Source organism: Astatotilapia calliptera, chromosome 7 (genome assembly GCF_900246225.1).
Source record: "Astatotilapia calliptera chromosome 7, fAstCal1.2, whole genome shotgun sequence".
Classification (NCBI taxonomy): Eukaryota; Metazoa; Chordata; class Actinopteri; order Cichliformes; family Cichlidae; genus Astatotilapia; species Astatotilapia calliptera.
This window is the reverse complement of record NC_039308.1, coordinates 884,665-909,862: the sequence shown is the minus strand read 5'-3', so window position 1 is coordinate 909,862 and position 25,198 is coordinate 884,665. Positions and strand designations below refer to the sequence as shown.

General features: G+C 47.5%; 1 protein-coding gene across 6 annotated transcripts; it reads right to left on the bottom strand.

The window, feature by feature from the left end:
* Positions 1-458: 458 nt before the first annotated feature.
* Positions 459-24,528, bottom strand: phf21ab (PHD finger protein 21Ab). Of its 6 annotated transcripts, none has more exons than XM_026172345.1 (19): positions 23,998-24,527; positions 18,449-18,488; positions 18,229-18,280; positions 18,060-18,149; positions 17,020-17,052; positions 16,867-16,932; positions 14,892-15,044; positions 14,591-14,806; positions 13,157-13,240; positions 11,740-12,081; positions 10,746-10,862; positions 9,998-10,049; positions 9,833-9,912; positions 9,626-9,686; positions 8,311-8,333; positions 7,581-7,736; positions 7,189-7,264; positions 7,001-7,104; positions 459-6,462 (listed from the first exon to the last, which is right to left on the bottom strand). In XM_026172345.1, exons 3-19 carry the CDS (start codon positions 18,268-18,270, stop codon positions 5,734-5,736), a joined length of 2,424 nt encoding a protein of 807 aa, XP_026028130.1. In that variant the 5' UTR covers positions 18,271-18,280; positions 18,449-18,488; positions 23,998-24,527; the 3' UTR covers positions 459-5,733. The 6 variants fall into 6 exon arrangements, with proteins under 6 accessions (XP_026028130.1, XP_026028126.1, XP_026028128.1 ...); XM_026172341.1 differs by lacking the exon at positions 8,311-8,333 and adding an exon at positions 8,106-8,212 and having other exon boundaries at positions 23,998-24,526; XM_026172343.1 differs by lacking the exon at positions 8,311-8,333 and adding an exon at positions 8,106-8,212 and having other exon boundaries at positions 10,746-10,859; positions 23,998-24,526.
* Positions 24,529-25,198: the final 670 nt, after the last annotated feature.

Genomic DNA, 25,198 nt, shown 5'->3' with positions numbered 1-25,198 from the left:
CGTGTTTTTACAGTGTGTGTGACGAGCACCTTCCTTTGTGTCCGATCTCCAGCGAGAATACCCGAGCAGGCTCCCGATTAGAAACGAGAAAAAACAAAACATTTTTATCTTTTCTCACATCCACAACTGTTTGAGTCTCAGACAGCAGCTCCACATCGGCTAATTTACTTTGACATTTTTCACAGAGACAGGAGAAATAAAGGCTGTACGCCTTCTCTTCATTTCATCTCACCACTCCGCAAATATCTGGAAGAAAACATACGAAAATCTAATATACATAATTCAAAAGCTACGAAACGAATCAAATTAAAAGGCAAAAACGATTTAAAAAAAGGAAAAATATTCTCATTTGTAATACAGGGGCCGGCGGTTTTATTGTTAGGGACTATACAAACATTTGTTCTTAATGAAAGTGGCTTCTTTCTTAAAACCAAAATAAACAGGCAGGCACCACACGGTCTGCTTTTCACAATTTATTAACAAAATGATAAAATAAATAAATACAAATTGATCAAATGCTCCTAATATCAACTCCTCCCCATGTTCCCTACAGTATTTCCTAAACACTGCATACAAAGAATTCATCACAGAAGAGGCTCAATACAGAGGTAAGAATCCCACCAGACCAGTCACAATGTCAGGCCAACAGAAGACACATCTGGAACAGAAGTCAAAAAAATAAACACATTCCTTTCCAAAATCATTATGAAAAAATACAAACAATTATACAAATATTCAGATTGTGTAATTACCAATTTACACATTATTCAGCACACCAGGTGAACTTTTTCTTTATTCATATCGCTACAATGCATCTCACCAAATGGAAGATAAAAAAAGACTTTTGTTTTTTCTTTTTTTGAACTTTTCTTTTTTGCACTCAAACACACCCCGATGGAATCAGCTGTGGATGAGGTAAGAAGCTGCAGGTGTACGTTTGGGTCCAGACAGATGGGCGGGCGGGCACGAGAGATTAATGACGTCATGTACCGACAGAATACTAGAAGGCCACAATCATGACTTGATCGTTTTAAAACTGATACAACTTAAAAGTCGGAGCAAACTACCTCGCAGGAACGACCCCCCAGCACAGTCTTTTGTTTTTTTAGAATGCATGAGCGGTTAATGTGACCACGAGCACGATGCCAACGCAGGAAAACGACATCCGTATGATATGCAGAGACGAAATGTATGCTCTCAGTGTTCTTTGGATAAGTTCACCCGGACGGCTCGGCGAAATCGAAACTGAGAAGCAATTTAGAGAGCCTTCCTCCCCGAACCTTCGCAGCTCTGCTGGGATCCCAACAGTCGGCACGCCGCATCAGCCAAATCAAGACTACAACGAAGAACCTAAACCCATGGATGTATCCAGAGAGCTGATGCAGGGCAGACACTCAGGCCTAACGCATGCCTCCTTTCCCCCACAGAGCTCCTGCTCTGTAGCCCGGCATCACCTAAACCTCAGCCAAGCCATGAATCAAACAGTCATTGAACAAAGCAGAACCAATCACAGCAGCGATTTCTCTCTGTTAACCCACGAGCCGGACAAAGCTAGGGCTACTTTTTCGATGATCTTCCTCCTGCGTTCCACTGACAAGGTGCTGATGAGGTCAAAGTTGGGTAACTTCCCAGAAAGAAACTAGCGGCGGGCACAATCCGTCGACTGCGTTCATGTTTGAACCAAGCGCTGGTCGAACTTGGGGTGACGTTACTCCAAATCCACAGGCTACTTCTACCAATCACCGGTAAGCGTTCTGCGGTAGGACCGCCCCACAAACGGCAGCGTGTCAGTGGAGAACAGGTGTCCAGTTCTTCTTCATACATCCATGGAAAAACCTTCTGATTCTGAAGAAACCCTTTGAACGCAGATGGTCGCTGCAACGTTTAACACCTAAACGGCGCGCTCTGGCATCCGTGTCTGCCAGAACGCCCAAAGAAAAGAAAGTGACTCGAGTTTCACATGAAAACGTAAAAATAAAAGCAGATGCATATCAAAAAAAACGTTTCGACACGTCTATTATCAAAGTTTGCATAAAAAGTCATGCACTCCGCTGCCGCCGCTGCACTGACAGATGCTCTTAATCGAGTCAAAGTTTGATCATGCCAGACGCCTCATGTGACCTGATTTAGCAAACTCGGGCGTTATCTGAAGCCAAAGAAGAACCAGAACAGTGCAGAAGCAACGATGGACCTTTCGAAATAAAACGAACGCGAGTCCAGCCAGGAAATCCGGGGAACCGGGATTCACACCTGCGCTCTGCGTTGCTGACCGATCCCGGTCCGATAATACTGGTCAAATCAAAAAGTGCATCACAACACAGCTCCGAGCAGGTCATCATCATCATCATCGCCGGGAAAACCCCGACTGCTTCTCACCAGACGACCTCTGACCTTCGCGTCTGCACAGGTGTTTTTTTTTCTCCGAATGGAAAAGTTAATCACAGAAAAAAACGAAAACAAAACACATTTAAGGCAACTCCTCTATTAAACATCAACAAAACACTATGCGGTCGATTTCAAACGGCATCATATATGAAATGTAGATTTAACTTGCATTGACTACTGGCAGCCTGAGGTGGAGGGACCGAGTTTGTGCTCCGGAGTTTGGGGGGAGCTCCTGGGACGGGGGACCGGAGGGTCATACGGAGGGGTTAGTAAGGTTCTACAAGTCACAGTGCAAGTCAAGAGACAAATATTATCTGCTGTTTGAAGAAAGGCACTCGAGGTACCTACTGTACAGAGGGAGAGGTCCAGTCTGACTGGAACACAAGTTCGGGCTCTTTGAAAGAAAACCTTGTTGAGACTCGATGACTACTCTGCTCTACCCATGAGTGAACACAGCCTCGCGTGGTGAAGAACGCCGACGAACAACGAAACACACAACGAATGATACTCAGAGGGACCCGGGGACACCTTAGTTGCCTTTTTTCTTTTCTTTTTTCTGGCTCTTCTTTCCCATCTGTGTTCGAATGGCCGAGCTCGTCAGACCGACGGCATAAAACGCGACACGGCGGCCGAACGCATGGAAACGTTTCTGTGGGATCTTCTGAATGAAGGCGGTCTGTATACGAGAACACCGGGTGTCAGATATGCCGACTTGGTCGTAGTGATATGAAGTTAACGGTCACCCGCAGTCGCCCTGCAGCGTGTTCACCTCTGCGGTCAGCGCCACGTGCACGTCGCTAAACGCCTTCTATCAGCACTCCAGAGACCGTACAGGTGTTAGCAGGAAAGTCCAACTACTGATATTTCATCAGTAAGCAACACAGGCTGAAACACGCGGCCACCTTCACGTGTTCCTCGTCCTCCTCTGCTGCTGGGCCTACCCCACACCTACAGGGTATCACAGCCACTCACACAGCAGAGCTCTAGTCCCAGCGAACGTGCACGATCACAGAAAACAAACGGCGTCGGCACTCAGGGGTGAAGACGCCGCCGGGCGACTGAAACCTGGGCAACGATGCTCCAAAACAGCTCGAAGAAAGAAAGCGACAGAAATTCCAGCACAACCAGAGGCGCCGTCGTTGCCTCGCTCCCAACAGTGATCGGCTCAGCAGACCCACCTGAACCGACAGCCACAAATGACAGCGTCGTGCTTCGGCCACACCGAAAGAAAAGAGACGCACGTGTCTGACCGCGAGGGGACGAAGGCGCTTCTCGGGCCGCTCCTCCCAAAAACAGGAACTACGCACGTCAGACAGAGGTTTGTGTGTCCTCCGAGAAAAATATTGGCAATGTGGGGGATAAGTCACATCACAACAAAGAGATGCATACTCTGTTTAATTCCATATTAACATACAAAAAGCTCTTCAGCACTTCTTTGTAATGCAGCAAGCTTGTGCTTTAATCTCAGGATTATCGTCCTTTGAGATCCGTCGGAAGGAGCAGCTTCGTACGACAAACCGTTTGAAGGAAAAAAGTTCCTTTAATGTTATTGTTTAGTAAGCTCTCCTGTCTCAATCTGGGGACTTCCAATTTCTGAAATGGTAGCATCTAAATATCTTACAACGCCGGTGATTTGATCTTTCGATACAGTAAGTGGACTTGTCCCTGCTGAATTTGGGTATGTCGTTTTGGCAGTTCAGGATTCAACAGAAACGCACACGATGCAAAGACGACCGCTTCAAAAAGAGGACTCCTTTGTGTGTGGATAATGCCAGTCCAGCAGGTTCAGGAACAGAAAGCACTTATTCTGAAGAAGACTAGGAAGACCTGAATATCTTTTCCTATAAAAAAGAAACACAGCCCAGATATAGTTTGTGTGTGTTGACATTGCAGTATTGCAATTTCACATTTAGTGCTCACAGTTGACACACTTGACTCACGAATGAAAACTCAATCACTACACTTGACCGACACCACTGAAAACATCTGTTCGGCTACCGAGCCTGTTCGACCTCGTCCTTTGTACCTGTCGAACGCGCCGCTCGGCGTCTTTGCTGCCTGAGCTCAGGTGGGAGGAGATGGGGAGAGGATGGGCCGTTTGGTTACCGGGTGACTGCGAGTGGGAATAATGTAGGGATTATGGATCGCTCGGGAAGTCTTTCCAAAGGCGTCAGTGTGCTTCAAGAGAGCGACGATGCCGAGGCCTTTAAGGTTTCTGCAATAATGTTGTGTATTGTTCTCGGACCTGGGCAGGTGAGCCCGGGTTTACACCACCAGGTGCACGTGTGGTTTGATGAGCCGACATGCTGCCAATCAGTCTCATCTGGAAAGTCAGACCCGTCACCTTCAAGGCAGCCGCGTACTTCAAAGCGCCAACCGCCGTCTTTAAAAAGACGATGTCTGAGGAGGTCTCTGGCTGATATCGAAGGTTATCAGTCTAAGGTATGATTTTCAGAGCTGTTAGCGGTAATCAGGACGGACTGAAAATCCCATTTTCAGCCTTTTATCTTTCGCTCCCTTCAACAGTTGTTTGTACCCAGCTGTCGGGTACCTGGGTTAAGGTAAGTTAGGCCGCTCAGCGTGAGCGGTGTTGGCTAACGCATCATTTTCTCTGCAAAGCTCACCGTAATTCACAGACCACTACGTTTGACTTCCGATCAAAAACACCCAGATGCGACGTGATCCAGATTTCTAGGACTGTTTGCATCTGCAGCGCCTGTGGTTGGCACCACTCTGTGTTTGAAGCAAACTGAAGCCTTTTCACAGTGAAGGGGTGAAGGGACGCACGGGTTTCTCTCCACCGAAGAGATCCGGAGGCCGGCCGGGCGAGGATCGGACGATCGGGAAGGTCGGGACGGATGGTTAAGGTTCATGGTCGTTCACATTAAGTTCGTTGGGACGAGGGCACGAACAGGTTCATTTATCACAACACTGCTTTAGACCAGTAACCCCTGACAGATGTTTGGCTCCACGTTCTCGGCGTTCTTCGTGCCCATGTGAACCGTCTCCCCACCTCGCAGGGAACAGGGGCCACTGTAACAGGCACACACTGGTGTGATGATGAGTTAAATCTCCCTTTGAGCATTCCCACCATGACGTCTATCACTAATTGGCATGATGACACTGGTGCGCACGCCTTCCTGTACCCCAGCTCAGTGGGTGGAACGGCCTACGTCTTCCCAGAGTCACGTGACTTGGGCTGTATATCTACCATTGACACAGTCTGACAATACAATGCAAACAAACAACATTTATACAGATTGGCAACTTCAGGGCACCACACGGTGCAAGCAAGAGTCTTTTTTTTTAATATATATGTTTGAATTCCCCGACTGAAGAGACGCCGCGTTACTTTTTATTGTCCAAACTGCTGACGAGAGCTGGCAAAGAATGCTGGGAGGGTTCTGAGGTTTTGCTGTTGTTGGTGTTGCTGCCATCGCTTCCGGTGATCTCCTCCTGTTTCTTCTCTGCCGGCGTCTCTGGGGGGTTGACGGCAGCTGTCTTGTTTTCAGAGCCGGTGGCGGCGTTGGCGCCGTGGCCTCCGCCGGGGCTCTGATCGGGACGGGCTAGCTCGGCTGTGCCGTTGGTGGTGGCAACGGCCGAAGAAGCGGGAACATTAGTTGCCGCGGCTACCTCAGTCTCAGGCTTGGCTACGATCTCCGCCTGGAGACCAGTCCCCGTGTTAGCCCCTCCCCCCGGCCCCGCCTTTCCGTCCGCCCCCACGCCGGTGCCGCTATCTGCCGTTAGGACCGTGCTGTCGGGCTGGCCCGAGGTGTCTCCGCCCGTCTGGTGGCTCCCCGCGGCTCCGTGCTCCTCGGGCTTGCTCCCTTCGGTGATGACGCTGGCCAAGGAGCTCCCCGCCTTCACCTTCTCCGCCGAGTTGACTTTGGGCGGAGCTTCAGAGCTGACCGCGGCCTCAGCCCTGTCCGGGACTCTCATGTCTTTGCCCTCCGTCTCTGCCAGAGCCTGGTTGAAGTTGAAGGCTTGGATGAGGCGAATCAGGTGTTTGACTTTGTCCAGGGAGAGCTGCATCTCCTTCTGGCGGGCCAGGATGGTGTTTTTGGTCTCCATGCATTTCTGAAAAAATGAAAACAGGTTTTAGTTTCATCTCCTCAAATAAAGAGAGCAGTGACAATTCACAGAAGCTGAAGTTGGCGGCAGGCATTTAACTGCAACAACAGTAAAAACCCTGTGACTGTGACGGCCGTGAGGACGAGCGTCTGTCCTGGAGCTGTGCTCGTTTACGGCACACAGTCCCGCTCGTCGCTGCTGATGCTGGAATTTAACGTGAAGCCGGAGAATAGCTCTAAAACAATACAGTTACAGCACGACGAGCTGTCCTGTCTTCTTTTCATCGCTTACCAGCCCGACTCCGCATCCCTGAGGCAGATCGCTCAGGACCTGACAGGTAATTATACAAACTTTCTCTCACAATGCAGCATCGCGGTGCTTTATCCAACATCCAAACACACAAACATGGCCATGACAGCAGCTGACAGTCTTCCCCCTGCTGAGCCAGCTCACAGCCAAAACTTTTGATAACTTTAGCGCTGCACAGATTATGAACGAGGGACTGGAGACTGGACCGAGGCATAAACGTGTGCGCTGAGCTCACTGTTATGGAGTTGCTGAGCTGCTTGACTCTCTGTTCCAGCTGCTCTCGCTCCAGTTTCAGCTCTGAGCTCCACTTCATCAGCTTCTGCTTCTCCTCTTCTTTAGCTGCAAGACAAAGACGGGAGAGTCGGTCAGAGCTCGCCGGTCCCGGCAGACGCGACACACGAGTAGAGCAAAAGCTGCCGTCACCTTCTTTGTAAGCGATGTAGGAATGAACGATAGCCAGGGTGCCGGGCCAGGGAATGGCTTCTTCTTTCTTCAGGATCTGGAGAGAGAAGCTGGGAGTTTTCACAGAGGCGGAAGCTCGGAAAAGAGTTCAGGGAGACAAATTTAGCCACCACCCTGCGGTGGGGCCGATACGGGGACGAGCAATGGGGTGGATGGATGTGAGATGCAGATCTTTACACAATGAATGAGACAGAAGCACAAAAGAACAATACTGCATCACGTTTCTGCTTACAAAGGATCGAACAGTCCTAAAGTTCAGGCCAGCGTGGCAGAAGGCCCGCCGGAAGCACATTGCACAGTCTGGACTGCAGTACCCCCTTCCCCCTGACTCAGGATCAGTCTGCTGCGGTTACCTGATCTTGGCATTTTGGACAGATCCACATGCCTTTAGGAATGGTTTTCAGGGGTGGATCCAGGCAGTCCAGGTGATAAACACGAGAACACGTGTCGCACATGAGCAACTGGCCACTGCGTCTGCACACAGTGCAGAAGTCCTCATGGATGTCTCCCTGTGAGGAAGAATTGGACCAATCAGTTTCCCCACCAACCATCAGCGCAGAGGCAAGGCGGGGGCGCCGTGATCTGGTTTAGTTTACAGTCTGGGCTTGTTCTAATGACATGGTGTGTTGTGTTAATCGACTGAGCCCACACAGGGGAGTTAGAATGTGCTCTGCAGTAGTTATCAATGACGCTACAGGACTCTGTTCACTTTGTAAGGCTGAGTCAAAGTAAAATCAAGTGATGAGTGCGGATGAGTGTCATGGAGACGACAAACTAATGGAGGAGTGCAAATGGTGACAGAGCTACTGGGCCAAAAGGACCGTGTGTGACGGGGCGTCCAACCCTCTGAGCTGTCCGTCTCCCCCATCGTTACTTACATCCCCAGAGCTGGGGCTGGGCAGGGGGAGGGGATGGACGGGGCTGGAGGGGGAGGTCGGGGTGAGGCTGACCAGGTCCGGGACGCTGCTGTATTTGGGTGGACGACCTGGGTGAAATGAGACAGACGACAAAGACGGAAAACAAAGAAAAAAAGAAAGATGGAGAGGGGGGAGAAAACAAAAACAAACAGTCTGTATGACATACCTTGGAAAGGGAGTCTTCGTTGGCTAGCATGAGTCAGGGTGAGAGAGGAAGAGGAGGAAGAGGAGGAGTCAGAAGCACAGACAGCAGGGTTAGTGCTCCGAGCGAGCTGACGCCAAGCTCTAGTACAAAGCTGCCCGTGGACTCGTGTCAGAAGTCAACACCCCGGGTGCCGACCTCGCGTTCCCACCTCGCCTTTTTGTCTTTCGACTTCCGGGCCTCTTCGGCACGAGCGGCTCAGCCTGTTGCCACTTAAAAGTCATAAAACGGCTTAATACGGGTATGAGATGCATGGACCCGACAGGCACGCCGTGGGTTGGGCGCTCAGTCGGGCCGACCTGCGAGCCCGTTACTGGCTTAACAAAGACCCGAAGTTAAAAGACAAACAGCAAGAGATGAATAAGAGAGCGGCTGCAGCGAAGTGGAAACCCGAGGCCAGCGTTTGGAGGGCGAAGGAACAGTCCGACATCAGTGCAGACACTGACGCAGACTTCCTCCGCCTCTTTCAGGGCGTGTTAAAATCTGACACCACGAGTTGCGCGTGAGGTTAGCGTCTAGCGTTACGACGTCTGCAGCTCGACTGTCGGAAAGTGTGATGTTATCGAATCAGAAACACCGTTAGTCGTGTTACCGGCGGCGTGGCTCCCAGCAAACAAACATCATGGGCGTTAACTGGGAGTCAGGGTGTTCCTACAATTCCCAGAATGCATTTCAGCTCTTCCCAGAGAAAACAGAGGGTCTAACCGGATTCATCCTCCTTCATCGGAGGCTCCACAGCTCTGATCACCAACCTCGGCATCGTTTCAGAGGGTACATGTCTGCGTTTAGCCTGCGAATGAAACCTGACATCATCGGCACTAAATGACGTGACACGCGGGCGCGTTTCAGCCCGTTTGAAGCTTCAGAGCCTCGAGGACGAGTGAGCATGAATCCGGCTTTAGACGGAAACCCGACTGAAGCGACAGAGACAGGAAGCAGAAGCAGGAGAAAAGTTTCACAGCACGTTATTAGCACCGAGCATCAGATCAGACACTGATCTACTGTTTCTACTCTTCTTCCACTCAATGAAGCACACACACACACACACACACACACACACACACACACACACACACACACACACACACACACACACACACACACACACACACACACACACACACACACACACACACACTCCTCTCTGCAGCTCTGCCACGACTCTCAGCTGATTATCGTCTCTACTGTAGCTCTGCTTGATTCTATTGTCATGCATCGTTCAGTCTCTACTGGTTTCTACTGTCATTTCCATCATCTTTGGTCTGTTTTTCATACAGACCTCTCTTCCTGGTCCCCTGGTGCAGAGGGCTGTTCAGGTAACTCACTGCACTCTTTTTCCTCTGAAACAAAAGAGAAAAACGTCGTTAAGTCGCTCAGCAGGCAAAATATTGGTGAAAACTACTTTAATCAACCCAAACTCGTAAACATGTCATCGCACTTTGCTTGACTCTAAATTCACAAACGTAAACGGGAGTCTGGGACGTACCTCGGGTTCAAACACGGCGCCGCTGTACACCGGGTTGGCCGTCGTTCTCCTCTTACGCTCCTGTCTTTTGCTCTGAATTTCTGCAAATAAAAACACATCAGCGTTTCCTGCAGATGTTTGCTCACGCAGCAGCTTCACGACACCAAGACTGAAAGCATCGCTCACCTTCCAGGTGGTCGTGTGTTACCAGGCCCAAGGACACCATGAAGGCCAGTTTCTAAAGGAGACACAGCAGGTGAATCATCACACTGGCAGGTTTGGTACAACAACAAAGTTGTGCGGTAGCAAAACGTGCTCCAAGCATCAACGTAAACATCTGCAGGAGAACGTCCTGACACATAAATCCATCTTTTTAAAATGATACATTTTCAAATGAGATGCAGAATGAAAGTATTTTATATCGATGCAGTAAAGCAGCTCCTCTCATGCCTCTTTTTTCGCTCTCAAACCCCACCCAGGCACGCAATGAAGCCCCACCCACAGATGGCCCCGCCCCTCCCTGGGCCTGGTTCTGCCAGAGGTTTCTTCCTGTTAAAAGGGAGTTTTTCCTTCCCACTGTCGCCAAAGAGCTGCTCATAGGGTCATATGATTGTTGGGTTTCTCTGGGTTATTTTAGGGTCTAATAATATAAAACACCTTGAGGCGCCTGCTGCATAAATAAAAGTTTGGTAAACAGCTTTTTCTGGGGTTTTGGATCATTGGGAACATCGTGCGCCTTTATCTCCTTTCATAACATCAGCCTGTGTGAGTACGTTTGAACTACAATATACTAACAATATGTTTTAATAACAATAACATTTACTTAAAGATATTAATATCTAGAATTTGCAGGTGAAACGTGTGACGACAGAGAAACGGTTCAGTGATTTGTGCTAGAAAATACACGACTTGTGTGTCCCTCTGTGGGTCATACCTCTGGGTTCTCCTCTTTCTTGGGGGGCCTGGGAGGAGGAGACACAGGAGCGGTTGAGGAGGAGGACGGGAGGCTGACGACGGCGTGCTGCTCTGTTCCTCCCGGTTTAACAGTCTGCTGAGAGAAGACGAGACGAAGACGGCAAGCTTAAGTCACAGAAGAGAACATTCCTTTATATTTTCATTATTTCTATTTTCTGTTTTTCATTGAAGAAAGAAGCAGAGGCCTCCACACGGCCTCCTTCAATAACACGGACCAATGTGACACAGCGCCATCGTTCAAAGACCCGAGGGTCGAACAGGCGTCCAAACTCCAGTAAGAACCCATCAGCTGCAAACACGGGACCTTCAGAGGGTGTGACAGTAAGACACGAGCAGACGACGCCCCGCACGCAGCTCTGCAGCGCTGACTAATCATCAATTCTAACATACTAACGATACCCAAACAAGCTGTGAGCGTCCAGCTGCCCGATGCTCCAGCCGGAGAGCAGGTACGTTTCCTCTGATCACCGCTGTCGGGAAAGCAGCGCAGAGATTTAACCGTCACAGCAGCAGAATTTAAACGTGCGGGCCGGATCCACGAGTAAAAGCAGATCATTAGTGAGGTTCTCCTCATCTATACAGACACCAGCTTTATAAACCACTTCAGTACTTTTAGAGGCAAAAACAGACCCTGCTGAAGTCTGAGAGGCCTGTTCGTTTCAGTGCTGTAGTTACCTGAATCACCACAGGGGGGTGCTATACTGGCACATAACCCTAACCTGTAAATGAACTAAAACTGATATCCAACCTTTCAGCGCTGGACACAGCCCTTTACAGCGTGTCGGAGGAGCAGCGGCACACGAGCGCCACCTTTAAATCTTTAAGGTCATCGCCTTATTGTTTAAACATCAGAACTACAAAACTATCCAAAGGTTTCTGAAAGTAAAATCTAAGACCACGATTAAAATATTTCAGATCCTGCTGTGCAGTGCAGTACTAACGCAGGACCTTACCTTGGGCTCAGTGGTCAGGCTGCTGATCTGGATCGGCTGGACCGGAGTCTGAGTGGGGACGGGAGTGGGCAGGGGCACCTGGGCGGGGCTGGCGAGGCGGGTGGGTGCAGCGGAGACTGGCGTGGTGATGACGATGCCCGTCAGCGGGGCGGCACCGGTCTTGCTGCAGGGCTGGCCGTTGACGATGCGGACCTGGTGGATGGGCGCCGACGACGACAGCGAGGACGAGAGCTTAGTGGCCAACATGACGGGCCGCTGCAGCAACTGGGGGGCCGCCATCATGGGTGGGGGAGGGGCCGGTGCAATAGGGACATTGGTGGGCGTGGTCAGCTTTGGCCGGACCTGATAACGACACACAGCCAATCACAAATCGGCACAGAAATGACCTGATACTGCCAGGTAACGCCACTGTGGAGCTCTACCTCAGCCTGACTGAGCCTACCTTTACTGCTACTGCTGAAGCAGAGGAATGTTACAAACATTAGCTCATTTATTTTTATGTATTAAATCAAAAAAGACAGATACACCACATCATACAGCAGTGCCAGCTCTGCTACCACACAAGCCCCGCCTCCAAAGTCCCAGTCTTTAACCACACCTACAGCTCACTCTCAGGGAATAAGGTGAGATGAGCCCTTCAGAGTGAGACAGGGGGCGGGGCTTCAGAGGTACAGGCACTGCAAAGCTTTAATGTTTTATAAAGCATTTTGTCATTAAACTCTAACAGTATAAGATACACTGTACACATGTAACGATGTGCTGGCAGGACAGAAAGGACACGAATCGTTTAGACTTATTAAAAATGCAAAAACACATTAGATAAAAAAATCACCAATAAGGTCAAACGTGATTGGTGGAGGGAAAAAAAACAAAACGTAATATTGTTAACAATATTTAATAGTTTTATAAGCCCAACCCTTCAAACTTCATACAGAAGTACTCGAGTATTTGTTCTGAGCTAACAGACAAACGCTGCTCCTGGTAGGACGACTTCTGAGGCCTAACTCTGATGTTTGAGCCCGAGCTCCTGGTGGCGTTACTCAGCACAAACACCGCCCACGTTCCTCCAGTGGAAGGGTTAAAACACACCGACAGCCAGAAACACAAAAATACCAAGAAGCTGCAGGAAACAAGCTCTGACCAAAGAAAGGTAAAAGACACTGGTACACAGGCAGGAAACCTCCAAAAACACCTGCTCACAGGTCAGTCGGAAATTAAAAGAAGCACAACGAGAGGAGAAGTGATGAGTAAGAGGCAGCACACAGAAAACAATGTTTTAGTGCCACGGAGCAAGGCATGAGCGTTTGCTTCGGCGCGCTCCCGCCCTCTGCTGGAGAGTGAGCACGCCACGTCGGGTGGGCCACACACACTGATCTGAGGGGGTTAGGGTTCAGAGGCGGGTCTCACAGTGACGCACCTGTGGCTGAAAGGCGGGTCGAGGCGTCAGTCTAGGAGGCGGGACAAACTGAGGAACTTTGATTGGCTGGGCGGCGGCCTGCACCTGAGACAAAACCACAGCAGATTGTGGATCTGTGCTGCTGACATCTGACCGACACGTCTGCTGCGCTCGGTTCGGGACGCGTCGCCAAGCGTTGACAGCAGAGCGTGGGAGTAAGTAACTCTGAGAACACGCGGGCTTTAAAGCAGGTAGATCACACACCTGTGGGCTCTGCCGAGGGAGCAGGATGGAGAACTGGCACAGAGCAGCTGCTTTTGCACCGCAGGAACGAGGAACCCTCCAGGGACCAAAATCAGTCCGGTGCTGTTCGCCAGTGAAACGCTCATAAACTTCGGGGTTGGTACAAACCCAGATCTACTTTTTAGAGCTCATGGAGTCATGCCCCATCCCAGCACCGTACTGTAAACATACATTTACTCTTATTGGCTAAATGTTTCTCAAAAACTATAACAAAGTATCAATGTTCCTCTGGATGTAGCGACGTCGCTACATCCAGAGGAACATTGATACTTTGTAACATCCAGGTGTTTGTGTCAGCGAGCTGTCTCCAGTCTTTTCCTTGAAAAGATTCCTGGGAGGAAAAGTTCAGAGTCCTTCAGATGGAACACTGAACCGTGTGCAGAACACTGTGACCTCTGTCAGTTCCCGCATCCAAAGCAGAGGCCAACACTTGAAGCAAACCGGACCCTGCCCTGCTCTGAAACCTGAAACACGAGCCTCACCTCCAAGTTTGAACTCTGTTCACGTCAGCGCTGTTCGACAGCTGCGCTCGTTTCTGTCTTCTGTGCAGTATTTTAATCACGGTGGTTAGCAGACCTCAGGTGGTCGTGCTGTTACATCCTGTCCACGCTGCTAAAACTAGTGTATGTTTAAAGGTAAGGCAAAGCTGCAGAAGTGTTTCAGAGAACGACGGCTGCAGAACAATTTAAAAACGACCTGCTGTGTTACGATTCGTCATTTCGATCGCTGCGTTTCTGACTTTTAAGCTTTTTTCCCTTTGCTCTGCTCTTCTTCACCTGACATGTTTTTAAAGATGGCCCTCGCTGTGATCAGTTTACCCCATCAGCATCGAGGCCCGCCCAGGAAGTACCTACCCACGCCCAGAGGTGGTACTTTGTTGTGTCTGGAGGCCCAGGAACGGGCACAGAGATGTTCCCGCGGTGGAAAACCACCTGGAAAACCCTCAGTCGTGTCGTGACGTGTTCTTTTTGCAATCATGCGCCTCTGTGAGGGGAACTGACCCCCAGAGGGAGATGCTAGAAGCTGCCGCCACAGCCCGCTCGAGCGCTTTCAGAGAAACAGAGTCGTGTGAGAGCGCACGCAGGCGGGTCAGCGGGCGGCGGTCTGAAGCGTCTCCTGAGCTCGAACAGATCGCACCGACAGCACACTTACCACCATGGCGTTCTTGGACACCAGCCGCATGGGCTCCGAGCTCTGATTGGTCAGCTTGCCGGCCACCTGGAGGTTGATGGGGGCGTTCTGCGAGTCGGGTTTGGTGATAGCTGTGGTTACCATAGCGACGGTGGGCGGGCGCTGCGGCAGGACGGTGCCGGGGGCAGCTTTCAGCACCAGCGTCTTTGTGGTGAGGACCGGCGTCACTGTCAGCGTCTGTGGAGGGAGAAGTTAACCCACGACACATTTAAAGACAGTCGGATTTTAAGTCATCCTGTAAACGGCGCCGCGGCTTTCATACCTGCTGCAGCGCTCCAGCTATTTGCTGGCTCTGCAGTGGGTTGGCCGGCTTGATGTCTCCTCCTCCTGGAGGAGTTTGGACCTGCAGCTGCAGCTTGGCCTCCGGCTCCTGCTTCACCAGCAGCTCCTTCCTCAGCTGCTCCACCACCTTTTTCTGCAGGCGAGAGCACAGGACATTATTCCCGCAGCAGGCGCCACTTCTCCATTCAAAAAAAGCTTTATTGAAACAAAGTATGGAACAAACGATATAATGAAGGGTGTGGAGGCAGAGGGTCGACTCTCAGAGGAAAAAAGCTTTTTAAACTTTACTTTGGGGCGGACTCATATAAAAAGTGTGTTTTTTAACTGGTGATTGTTCATTCATCATTTAATTTAGAAAAGTTACTGTGAAAATAAGTACAAATAAGTACAAATAAGTACCCAAGCATCTCTGCATGACTGAGGAGGAGGGGGAGGGGCAAAAGAGAAATAAGTGAAAGAAGCAAAAAGAATGAAAAGCAGAAGAAGAAAGGGGTGGAGCTCAGGAGGTCACGCACACACTGGCGACTGAATTCTCAGTCGGAGGATAAAGCCCATCTGTTGCTTAGCAACAGTCGACTCAGAAGCAGGAACTTAATGGAGTGAAACACAATGAGGACGCCGCGAGAGAGAAAGCAGAGAAACACAGAGGAGGAGGAAAGTGGCGGCGCTGCTTTCAGAGAACTGTTTGACCTTCTGCCAATAACGTGCAGCACTTCAACTGCTGCCGCCGCCGCACAGGGACGTTTAATCTCACAGGACTTCTGCTTTCACAGGTCCGATTCTAAAAACACACACTTCCTGTTTAACGCAGTCTTTCTCGGCCTGCGACTCGGGAGGTTCAGGCGTGATGACGTCAGCGCGTGATGGTGAGGCGCACGCTCTAAAAAAAGGTCAAGGGTCATGCACTTTTTCCCAGCACATCTGAATGAAAGAAAAAGTGCAATAAAAAAAATCTCGCTCCTTTTCCCCAGAATCAAAGAGGCCATGAGAGCAGCTGCACGGCTGCCAGTTTAATTACAAGAAGAAGAAGCAGGAGCAGGAAATCACCTACATTTCTTCTTTTGAACTTCCTTCAGACTGTTACTCTGAGCCCACCCCTCACGCTCCGGCTCATATTCCCACTGAGGCAGTTTATCATCAGGTGGGAGCCGAGCTCAGCGCGAGACTAATCTGCCGACTCTCTGAAACCGACTTTAGTCATCTGTGGTTACGCAAGATGCCCGCCTGCACAAATACGCGCACGGCTTTCTGTTTCCCCACAATAATCTGAGCTAATCCCGACTCCGACATCATCTCAGCACACTTCAGTCTGCACAAACTCTTATCCAACAACGTCTTCTTTAATTCTGCACGATGTCGAAGCAGCGAGCACAAAATGTTTCACACGCAGAACAAACACAGCGAGAAACACGCAGGGAGCAGATAAAAATAGGAGGCACAATGAAAGTGTTCAAAAATAACAGAAGACAAAGAGACTACAGACGTGACGTAACACGCTCATCTGATCCATATATCACAGGGACTATTATGAACGCCAGACACCAAACAAAGCCATAGAGAAAGACCCCAAACACACAGAGTCAAACAGCCACGAGGAAGAAACGAACGACCACCGAAGCTCATGAAAGAGAGCGACCCAGTCACACAGTGACAATGATGCAAAACAAGTCAAAGACACAAACGTGCACCGCTGTCTCTGCCACTGCTGGCTGTTCTGTGTCGTTCATTAATAATGTTTGATATCAGAATGACGTAAGCTCATGAGGTGAGACTGTACCACTGCGCTGAGCTTTGGCCTCGGAGCGTGTCACTCCTACCGCTGTGAAGCTGAAGCGCTCCGAGCTCACGTTTCTTTGTTTGAAACGACAGCTCGGTGAACTCAGCCTCTAATATCACAGAAGGTCACGCTTTAAACGAGCCCACGGACACGAGCTCGTTAGCACAAAGCTGAATACCTGCTTCTCGCTGAGCGCTGTGATCTTTGCTTGAAGTTCGTGGAGCTGCTTCTTCAGATCTGCGTTCTAACAAAAAACAAATGCCATGAAAAAAACGTCTGAAAAGTTTGAAGCTTCAGAGGTGCTGATAAGAAATAAGAGCTTGGACCTTACCTGAGGGTCCTGCTTCATCTGAGCAACCAGTTTCTGCAGAAAGAAGAGAGAAAACACAGATCACGCTGACACCTGCTGGTCATCACAGGGAACTGCACCCGAAACAGAGCAGCGCTCGCTCTGACGGACGCGCGTCCTTTGATAAGGATCATATATAAACGAAATAAACAAATGAAAACAGAAAAAGAGACCACACCTGACCCTGATTTCTTTTTTCCTGTTTTACCATCACACTATGAACATTTTCAGCTTGTTCATCACTTTGTTTAGTACAGCACACATCCACGTTTTCAGGGTGAAAACCAGATTTAGGCTCCATTAAAACACAGCCCACTGCAGGCCTCACAGTCTGCAGACTGAATGTGGCTTCACCCCTTACTCCCCTACTAGAGTTGCACTTTATTTTACTGGGATTATAATGCACTTATATGTACCTCCACACGTCAGCTACACTAGGAGGTAACAGGTCAGGTTTTCCCAGGAAACAAAGAAATAATTAGACTGTAGATGAATTTAAGCGATGCGTAACTTCAGGTAGTTATTACAGTAATATTAGTATATTATTAGTATTGTGTTATTTCTTGTTTATCTTGTGGAAAAAACAATATTTCTAGCACCTACACTGTAAGCGTGCTGCAGTTTTCAGAGTGGTTTACTCCGCCCAAAAAGTGCGACTGTGCTCCGACGTTACGGTGTCACATTTACGGTGGTAAAGAAAGGACTGACTGAACATCAACATAATGAATATTAAATAACAATGAATCCACTTCATAATCTGCTTACATGAACTAACGATGTACCGTGGAAACATTGTTTTTCCTGTGAAACTACTTAAACTCACAGTAGAATTATTCCTCAGGCTGCTGTAAAAACCCCACCTGTTGCCTCCTGATTCGATCCGCATGTATTTGTAGTAAAGGGAGCAGGCTGTGTTATGCAGCGTTACTCAGTGTCCTGCCTCAGTGCGTTCATGCAGACGCTGAACTTTGAAAAAGAAGAGCGAGCGGCCAAGACAGGAAACAGCTGAGCCCACAGCGTACCTGATGGATCTGGATCTCCACCTTCAGGGCCTCCTGTAACGTCTGTAATTCCATCATGGATCCAGTCAGTCTGCCAGCCGATCGATCAGCCTGCGCGCACACACACAGAAAGGTGAGACGCTGGTGTTTCAGGGCTACACTTACCACACCTGTGTGTGTGAGCTCTCACCTGAACACTGTCTCCAGTAGGAAAACCATCCAACTGAAGCATTAAAGTGGTGCTGCAGAGGAAACGAGGCACAGACACACGGATGACTACAGGGCAGGTGACCTCACCTGAAGCTGTTCATTACACACAAACAGGCTCCGAGCTTCATCGCGCCCAAACATCAAACACTTCATTCACATCAGCATTAATGAGCCTCACACTCCAGCATAACAGCACTCACCACCTGGCTGTGGGACCGGACTCCACCCCTCTGTGCTGCCCTGCAACACACAGCAAACGCACACGTTACAGGCCCAGTGTGTTCAGGAGACTTTAAATGAAAGACGTCTTTATTCTAACAGGGATCAGTCCTGAGCCAGCACAACTCAGCAGGCGTGCAGCGGCACACACCTTCAAAATAAAACACACGTTTGTGGACTCGATTTGTACGTCCTCACCTTTCTACCATCTGCTGATGTTTTCTGAAGCTTTCAGTTTGTTTGCTGTTCACGTTTTAAGAGGATTCTTTTTATTATTTGACAGTTTGGGTTTGTTTTTCTTTGCTCCATAAAACTTTCACATGTGAGCCAAACCTGATCAGGTCACACTGCCCACAGTGATTCAGAGGTCATGTGACACACCAAAGAGGAGCATTAAGAACGAGCCCTGTGCAGTACTCGCTCGTGTTTCTCTGCTGGAGAGGAAACAAAAGAATAAACTGACACATTTTTCTCAAAAACACAAAGAAAATCATTCAGAGGAGATCATCATCATAATAATGTGTTGCATCACCAGCCTGTTAGCTCATCCCTGCCCCTGCAGCGCCCCCTGCTGTGTGGATGCCAACATTTACATGTCTTTGCATCAGTGAGACAAAAAACATTCTTTAAACTAAAAACACCAGAAACAGGAACTAACATAAGGGTCAGGGCCCTTCAAAGTGTCGCCAGAAATACACCCAGGGTCCTGAGATGATCTATTATTTATGACGAATCCACGGAAGAAGTTAAGGAAAAACATCCGCATCATGTCTCTGAATGCTGTTTGCAGCACATCAGGAAAAAGTACTCAGGAGTGTGACAACGTTCGAGTCTGACTACTTCACAAGGAGTACAAAGAAATGCAAATACTCGAGTACTTCACACCCCAGCCCGTAACCTGCAGACAAATGAAGTACCGAAGTACTCATAAAAACTGTAAAAGCTACAAAATAAAGTGCATAAAACACAAAGACTGCTTCATTTTTACATTTTTGAAGTTTCATTAGAATAAAAAGAAAAGAAAGAAGTGCACAAGTACTTTCACTGTAAGTACACACAAGTATTATAGGCTCCAGCTTGCACCTCAAAGTACTTTGAGTGATTGTTGGGTATTTTGTAAGCTTAATTAGTACTACATAATCCTCTGAAGTAGGGCTGTTCGATATAACGATGTGTGTCGGACGACGATATAAAAACATCTGTTGTTTCATTTTACGCTGTTGTTTGTTTCGTGGTGTCGCAAAATAAACTGTTTACGGTAATATTTGTTCATGTTTGGATGTCACTGTAGTGGCTGTATTCTTAAAGTTCTCTCTTTCTCTTATATTTAATATCACCACACTACGGACGCACAGGCGCCTGTTGATGGTAACACCATCGTGTGTCCGCTTGTTTATGTTCCACATAAACCTTTCACAATAAAGCTCAAGATCCTGTTGAGACTTCAAAATAAACTGAATCACGTGAAAGAGCAGAGTGTTTACAGATGAGAAGTAAAAAAGACGCCAGGTGCTAAAAAATAAAGCTTAGACTCAGACGTTAGAGCAGGCTTCTCCCCGCAGCACGCCGTGTAATAAATACTCACAAAGAAACGGCGCCGTTACAACTTAAGTCTAAAAATGTATCGTTTCATGCATCGGTTAAACGCTCGACTCCAGCTACACGACGCCCAGCTGGAAACACTTCACGCAGGTCGAGCTGCCCGAGATTCACAGAGTTTACAGAAAATGTTACATTTTTGTGATTTATATCGTTACCGGGACGACGATGTCTTATATCGGCACAGCCCTAATCTGAAACATAGTATCAAGTAGTGAAAAATAAGTAGTAAAGTACCTCAAAACTGCAGTGATGCTGTAGTAGTACTACTATGTGAGAAAAACTATTCAAGTACTTCCTGTTTTCAAATCCTCAGATTTATGGTTGAAAGACTGAAAGCTGAAACTAGTGCAGTAAAAAGTACTTTTAAAAGAATAAACAAAGTATTTTAGCTTCGTGTACTGAGTTTCAGGCTGTGGCGTGAAGTACTTTTCCTTAGTAGTACTTTGATTTCCTGTGTTGTACTTTAAAAACTGTAATTACACAAAAACTATGCAGTGAAACAAAAAGTACTTTGACTTTCCTTCAAGTTTAACCAACTCCATTAATACTACGAAGTACTGCATTAGTACATACTACACGTAAACTCATTCAGAGGGAAAAAGTACCATAACTATAGTACTTAACTATTTTGAAGTACATATTATTATTAACCTAGAAAAAAATACTACGTCATTACTGTAAAGCACAGACAGACGTGTACATAAACATATAAACTAAATACATGTAGTACTGCTGAATCGAGCGTACTGTAAGTGGCTCGCAGTACTCCGGTTTGTTGTTTTTAAAAGTACACGATTTAACCACTAGACCTGTTTTCCAAGTACTTCAATACTACACAAGATGCAGTAGTGCCGTCTTACTAATTTAGTAGAAAGTACTTCGTGTCCAAAACTCAACACCTGAGTCATGAAGTACTGTGATTTTCTGTGCTGTACTTTAAAGTATTACTCTGATTTGTGTCTAAAACATTCAGGTGCATGTACTTCCTACTGGAGTAAAGTATCTCTATACAGTATTAGTATTCGAGGAATCTACTTTTCAAGTACTTGAAAACTAAAAACAGGGGAAAGTACTGCATTATACAACCGTCACTGAAAAGCTTTAGTAGTACTAAGAGAATAAAACTGAAGTACTTCCAGTTTCTGAGCAGCTCAAACACGTATTTAAGTTCAGTAGTACTCTGTTAAAAGTACTTTAAACACAGCCTGAAACCTGAGACAAAGGGACTCAAAGTACTTTTGTACTGTGTATTTTGTAAGTACCTGCAGTAACAAAACTCTTGTAGAATACAAGAACAGAGTAACAAAAAATACTAATACTCAGGTACATCTGCTTTATGAGTACATACAACTATTAAAACTGCAGTATTCAGTAGTAAAAAGTTTCCCTTTGAAATGCAGTCTAGAGCAGTACATGTACAGTACCTCAAACCTTAGTTAGAAGTAGTAGTACTGTAGTACTAATTAGTAAAAAAGACTTACTTCCATCTTATAGTTTAAGTACAAGTACACAAGAGGACAAATAAACACCAAAGTACTCCATGGTCCAGGTCATTCAAAAATGTACTTATACATTGTAGTACTGCATTACAAAGTACTTTAAACTGCAGTCTATAACATGGGACAAGTACTTTGGTTTACTCATGAATCCACCACTTAGTACACGCTTAAGGTACCAGAAATGTAAATAGTACTGCAGTTCCATTTTACAAATACCTTAAACTTGATAAAAACTGTAACAAATGTATTTTAGTACTACAAACTACAGCCTGATCCCACGATAAGTACTCCCAGTTACTCTTTTCTATTCAAAAAGTTTGGTTTGTACAGTACATTTACTCTTTAAATCTTGTGGAGTACAAATTTGAAGTACTGGAAAATGTAATCATTAACCTTTATTATCCAAGTACCCAGAAATAGTACTTATACTTACTGGTAAAAACAACTTTATACTGCAGCCTGAAACAAAGTACTCTGACTGTTTTTAAAAACCTTCATTACTGCAGTACTTCCCTCTGAAATTTACTTCAGAATGTAAATAAGGATTTTTGTGTACTTCAACTATCAAAATACTTAAAAACTGTACTTAGTAGTACTTTATTACTAGTTCATAAAAGCTACTTTGTACTATAGTCTGAAATGTGAAACAAAGTATTCTGATTTACTGTAGTACATTGTTAAAAAGCTTCATTAGTACACATTTGAATATTTCTACTATCTACATACTTTAAAACTGCACTTAGATATAGCAGTACACATGAAAAAGTACTTTAAAGAGCACCGTGTACCACAGGACGAGGGTCTGTGTTGTACACGTTTCATTACTGCAGTGTGTCCCTCTGAAGTGTAGTACAACAGTTTTCCAAGTCCAAAACTATACTACTGTATTACTAATTATTAAAAAAGTACTTTGAATTAGATCCTACTGAAGTACTTTGTTTAAAAAAAGCTTCATTACTGCAGTACTTCCGTCTGAACTTTACTAGAGTGAAAATAAAAATGTGTGTATACTTTCACTTTCAAAGTACTTTAAACTGCACTTTGTAGTGCTGCATAACTAATGAATAAAGTAGTACTTTACCAGTCTGGAATATGAAACAAAGTACTCTGATTTACTGTAGTACATTGTTAAAAAGGCTTCGTTAGTACACACGGAGTGAAAACAGAAACACTTGAATACTTCTATTAACCGAGTACTTTAAACAGCCCTTACTTACAGCAGTAGTGCATTACTTATTAATAAAAAAGTAACTGTTACATCCTGAAACAAAGTACTGTGACTTACTGTTTGGTGTTTTTAGTTAGTACACGTCTAAATTTACTGCAGGACAGATTTAAAGCAACAGAAAGCAAAAATACTCGAGTACTTCTATCCCACCCCGAGGTACAGTAGTACAGCATAAGCGATGAGTAAAAGTACTTTGTGCTCCAGCCTGCAGCGCGAGCTGGGGGCCCTGAGTACTGGGACCTGTAGTGTTGGGGTGGGGGGTCCCGGTCCACCTGAGAAGCGTCCATACGTGCAGCACCTGAGCGGAGGTGCTCGGCGGCTGTTAGCGGGCTGTGGAGGCCGCCAGTTAATTGGAGTAATTGCTCCCCGGGTGGGACGCCAAGTTGTCGGGATAAACTTCCCCGAGCAGCCCCGCGTGCCTCCGCAGAGGGCCCAAAAAGGGAAGAAATGAAGCTAAAATGGAGGGTTTCAAGATGAAAGCCGCCAAGTGCTTCTTCTTCTTCTGCTGCGGGAGTTCAAACACTGAAAAGTGGGTTTTTGTTTCGGGCAGACAAATTAATGTTTTATAACCGTGTTATTAAGCCTCTGCGGCCCTGTGGACGCTCGGTCCCCCCTCGGAGAGCCCCCCGGCCGCCTGTTTGGGAGAACCGTCGCGGTTTACGGGCTGTTTTTCGGTGTTTCGGTGTGAAAAAAACCGTCCGACATTGCTCCGTCTGAGGCTGAGAACAAGTGGATAACGTTAGCCGTAGCCGCTAATGCTAACCATCCTGTTAGCCGCGCGGAGCTAACACAGCCAGCAGCCACGCTGATAACAACTTCCATCAAAGATAAAAAAAAAAACACGGCGGCCGAGGGGCGGCAGGGGCCGGGGGCACGGCTCGAATCGGGCTCCAACAGTCCCGAAAGACGCCATCTTTTTACAAGAGTCAAGAAAAAAAGCCCTGACAGCGAGCAGGCGTCGGTGGGTCCAAGTTACATCGGCCCCTTGTCCTCCAGAATATCAACTCCTAGAATAAGAAACAGAGCAGCTAAACACACAGAAACACACGGGAACACAGCGGACACACACCGGCCGACAGCCCCGCACACCTGCCCGCAAACAGCCGCAGACAATCGACCACGGGCGGCCGCAGGAGACGCGTAAAGTTTGACAGCAGGGAAAATTAAAGTTATGAAATTAAAAAGCCCAATGTGCACTTACTCAGCAGCAGTCCTCCTCTGGATTAATTAAATATATATGTGTGTAAGAAGCCGATCCGCGGTGAAACAGAGGCGCACACACAGCCCGGCCGCCTCCTCCCCGCGGGGCTGGACCCAGCTGTCGTGTTTCGGGGTGACTTTTAGTGGAAATTGTGTAAAAAGAGAGAAACTGAAGCTACAAAACAAGAAGAACTCTTCTTCAATCTCATTCAGCTCAGCCTCAGCACATCACAGATCCCTGCGCCGCGGAGCTGGACGAAGGGGCACAAAAACTCCTCGCGGCTCCGGCGGGAGCTCGCTTATCCGCCGGGGAGCGGTCGATGTCGGTCCTTATGGCCGTTAAAGTTCGTTAAATCGGGCCGATGAGCGAGCCGAGGCGCGGGGGGGATGTGTTCGGGAAGCGGACTACTTTTTGTGTCGGTGCGGCGAATTTATTTCACTTTGCCTAAGGAACGGCGGTGCTGCGACTCCCATTGCCTAGGGAAAAAACCCGGATGTAAACTCAGTGAAACTCTATGGAGAGAAAGTCACACACACACACACCGTGAAACTCGGCGGCGGAGCGGAGCACTTTGTTGTGTTGTTGTGTTACCGACCAGCTCCGCGCAGCACGCCGCCCTTCAGCCTCCACGTTCGGCTGCTCGCTGCTGGACCCGCCGGACTGTTGCACTTTGTGGAGGAAAAGGAGGAGGAGGCCCCTTTTCTCCTGCTTCCAGAGAAACGAATAAATAACTCCGTGGAGGAATGTGACCACAGAATAAACTCACAGAAGCCAAACGGGAAACAAATCTGAGGTGCTTCTTCATTTTATGATGTCGTCATGCACAGTTATTGTTCAGGCTTTCATATTTTCCTGCCCTTGGCCTCAGCTGTTAAAGCCCCTTTTTGTAATTACCCCGCAAATTGTAATTAAAACTTTCAGCAGCAGGGGGCAGAGTTTCATCAGTGCCTGGGTAATGTCTAAGTAAAATGTTACAGGGGCTCTATGTAACCTTAGAAAGCACCCGTAGCTGTTATAGGTCTGTTATAGGTCTTAGCCTGGTAGCAATAAGTTGTTATTACACACAGGAAACTTCCAGCACGGTCTCACACTAGCTCCTGAAACAAACACAGCTTATAATCTGTTCGTTCGTGTTCCTCGCTTTTTCTTTCTTTCTCCTTCACGTGTTTGTAGTCTGTGTGAATCTGCAGTTTCCACACAG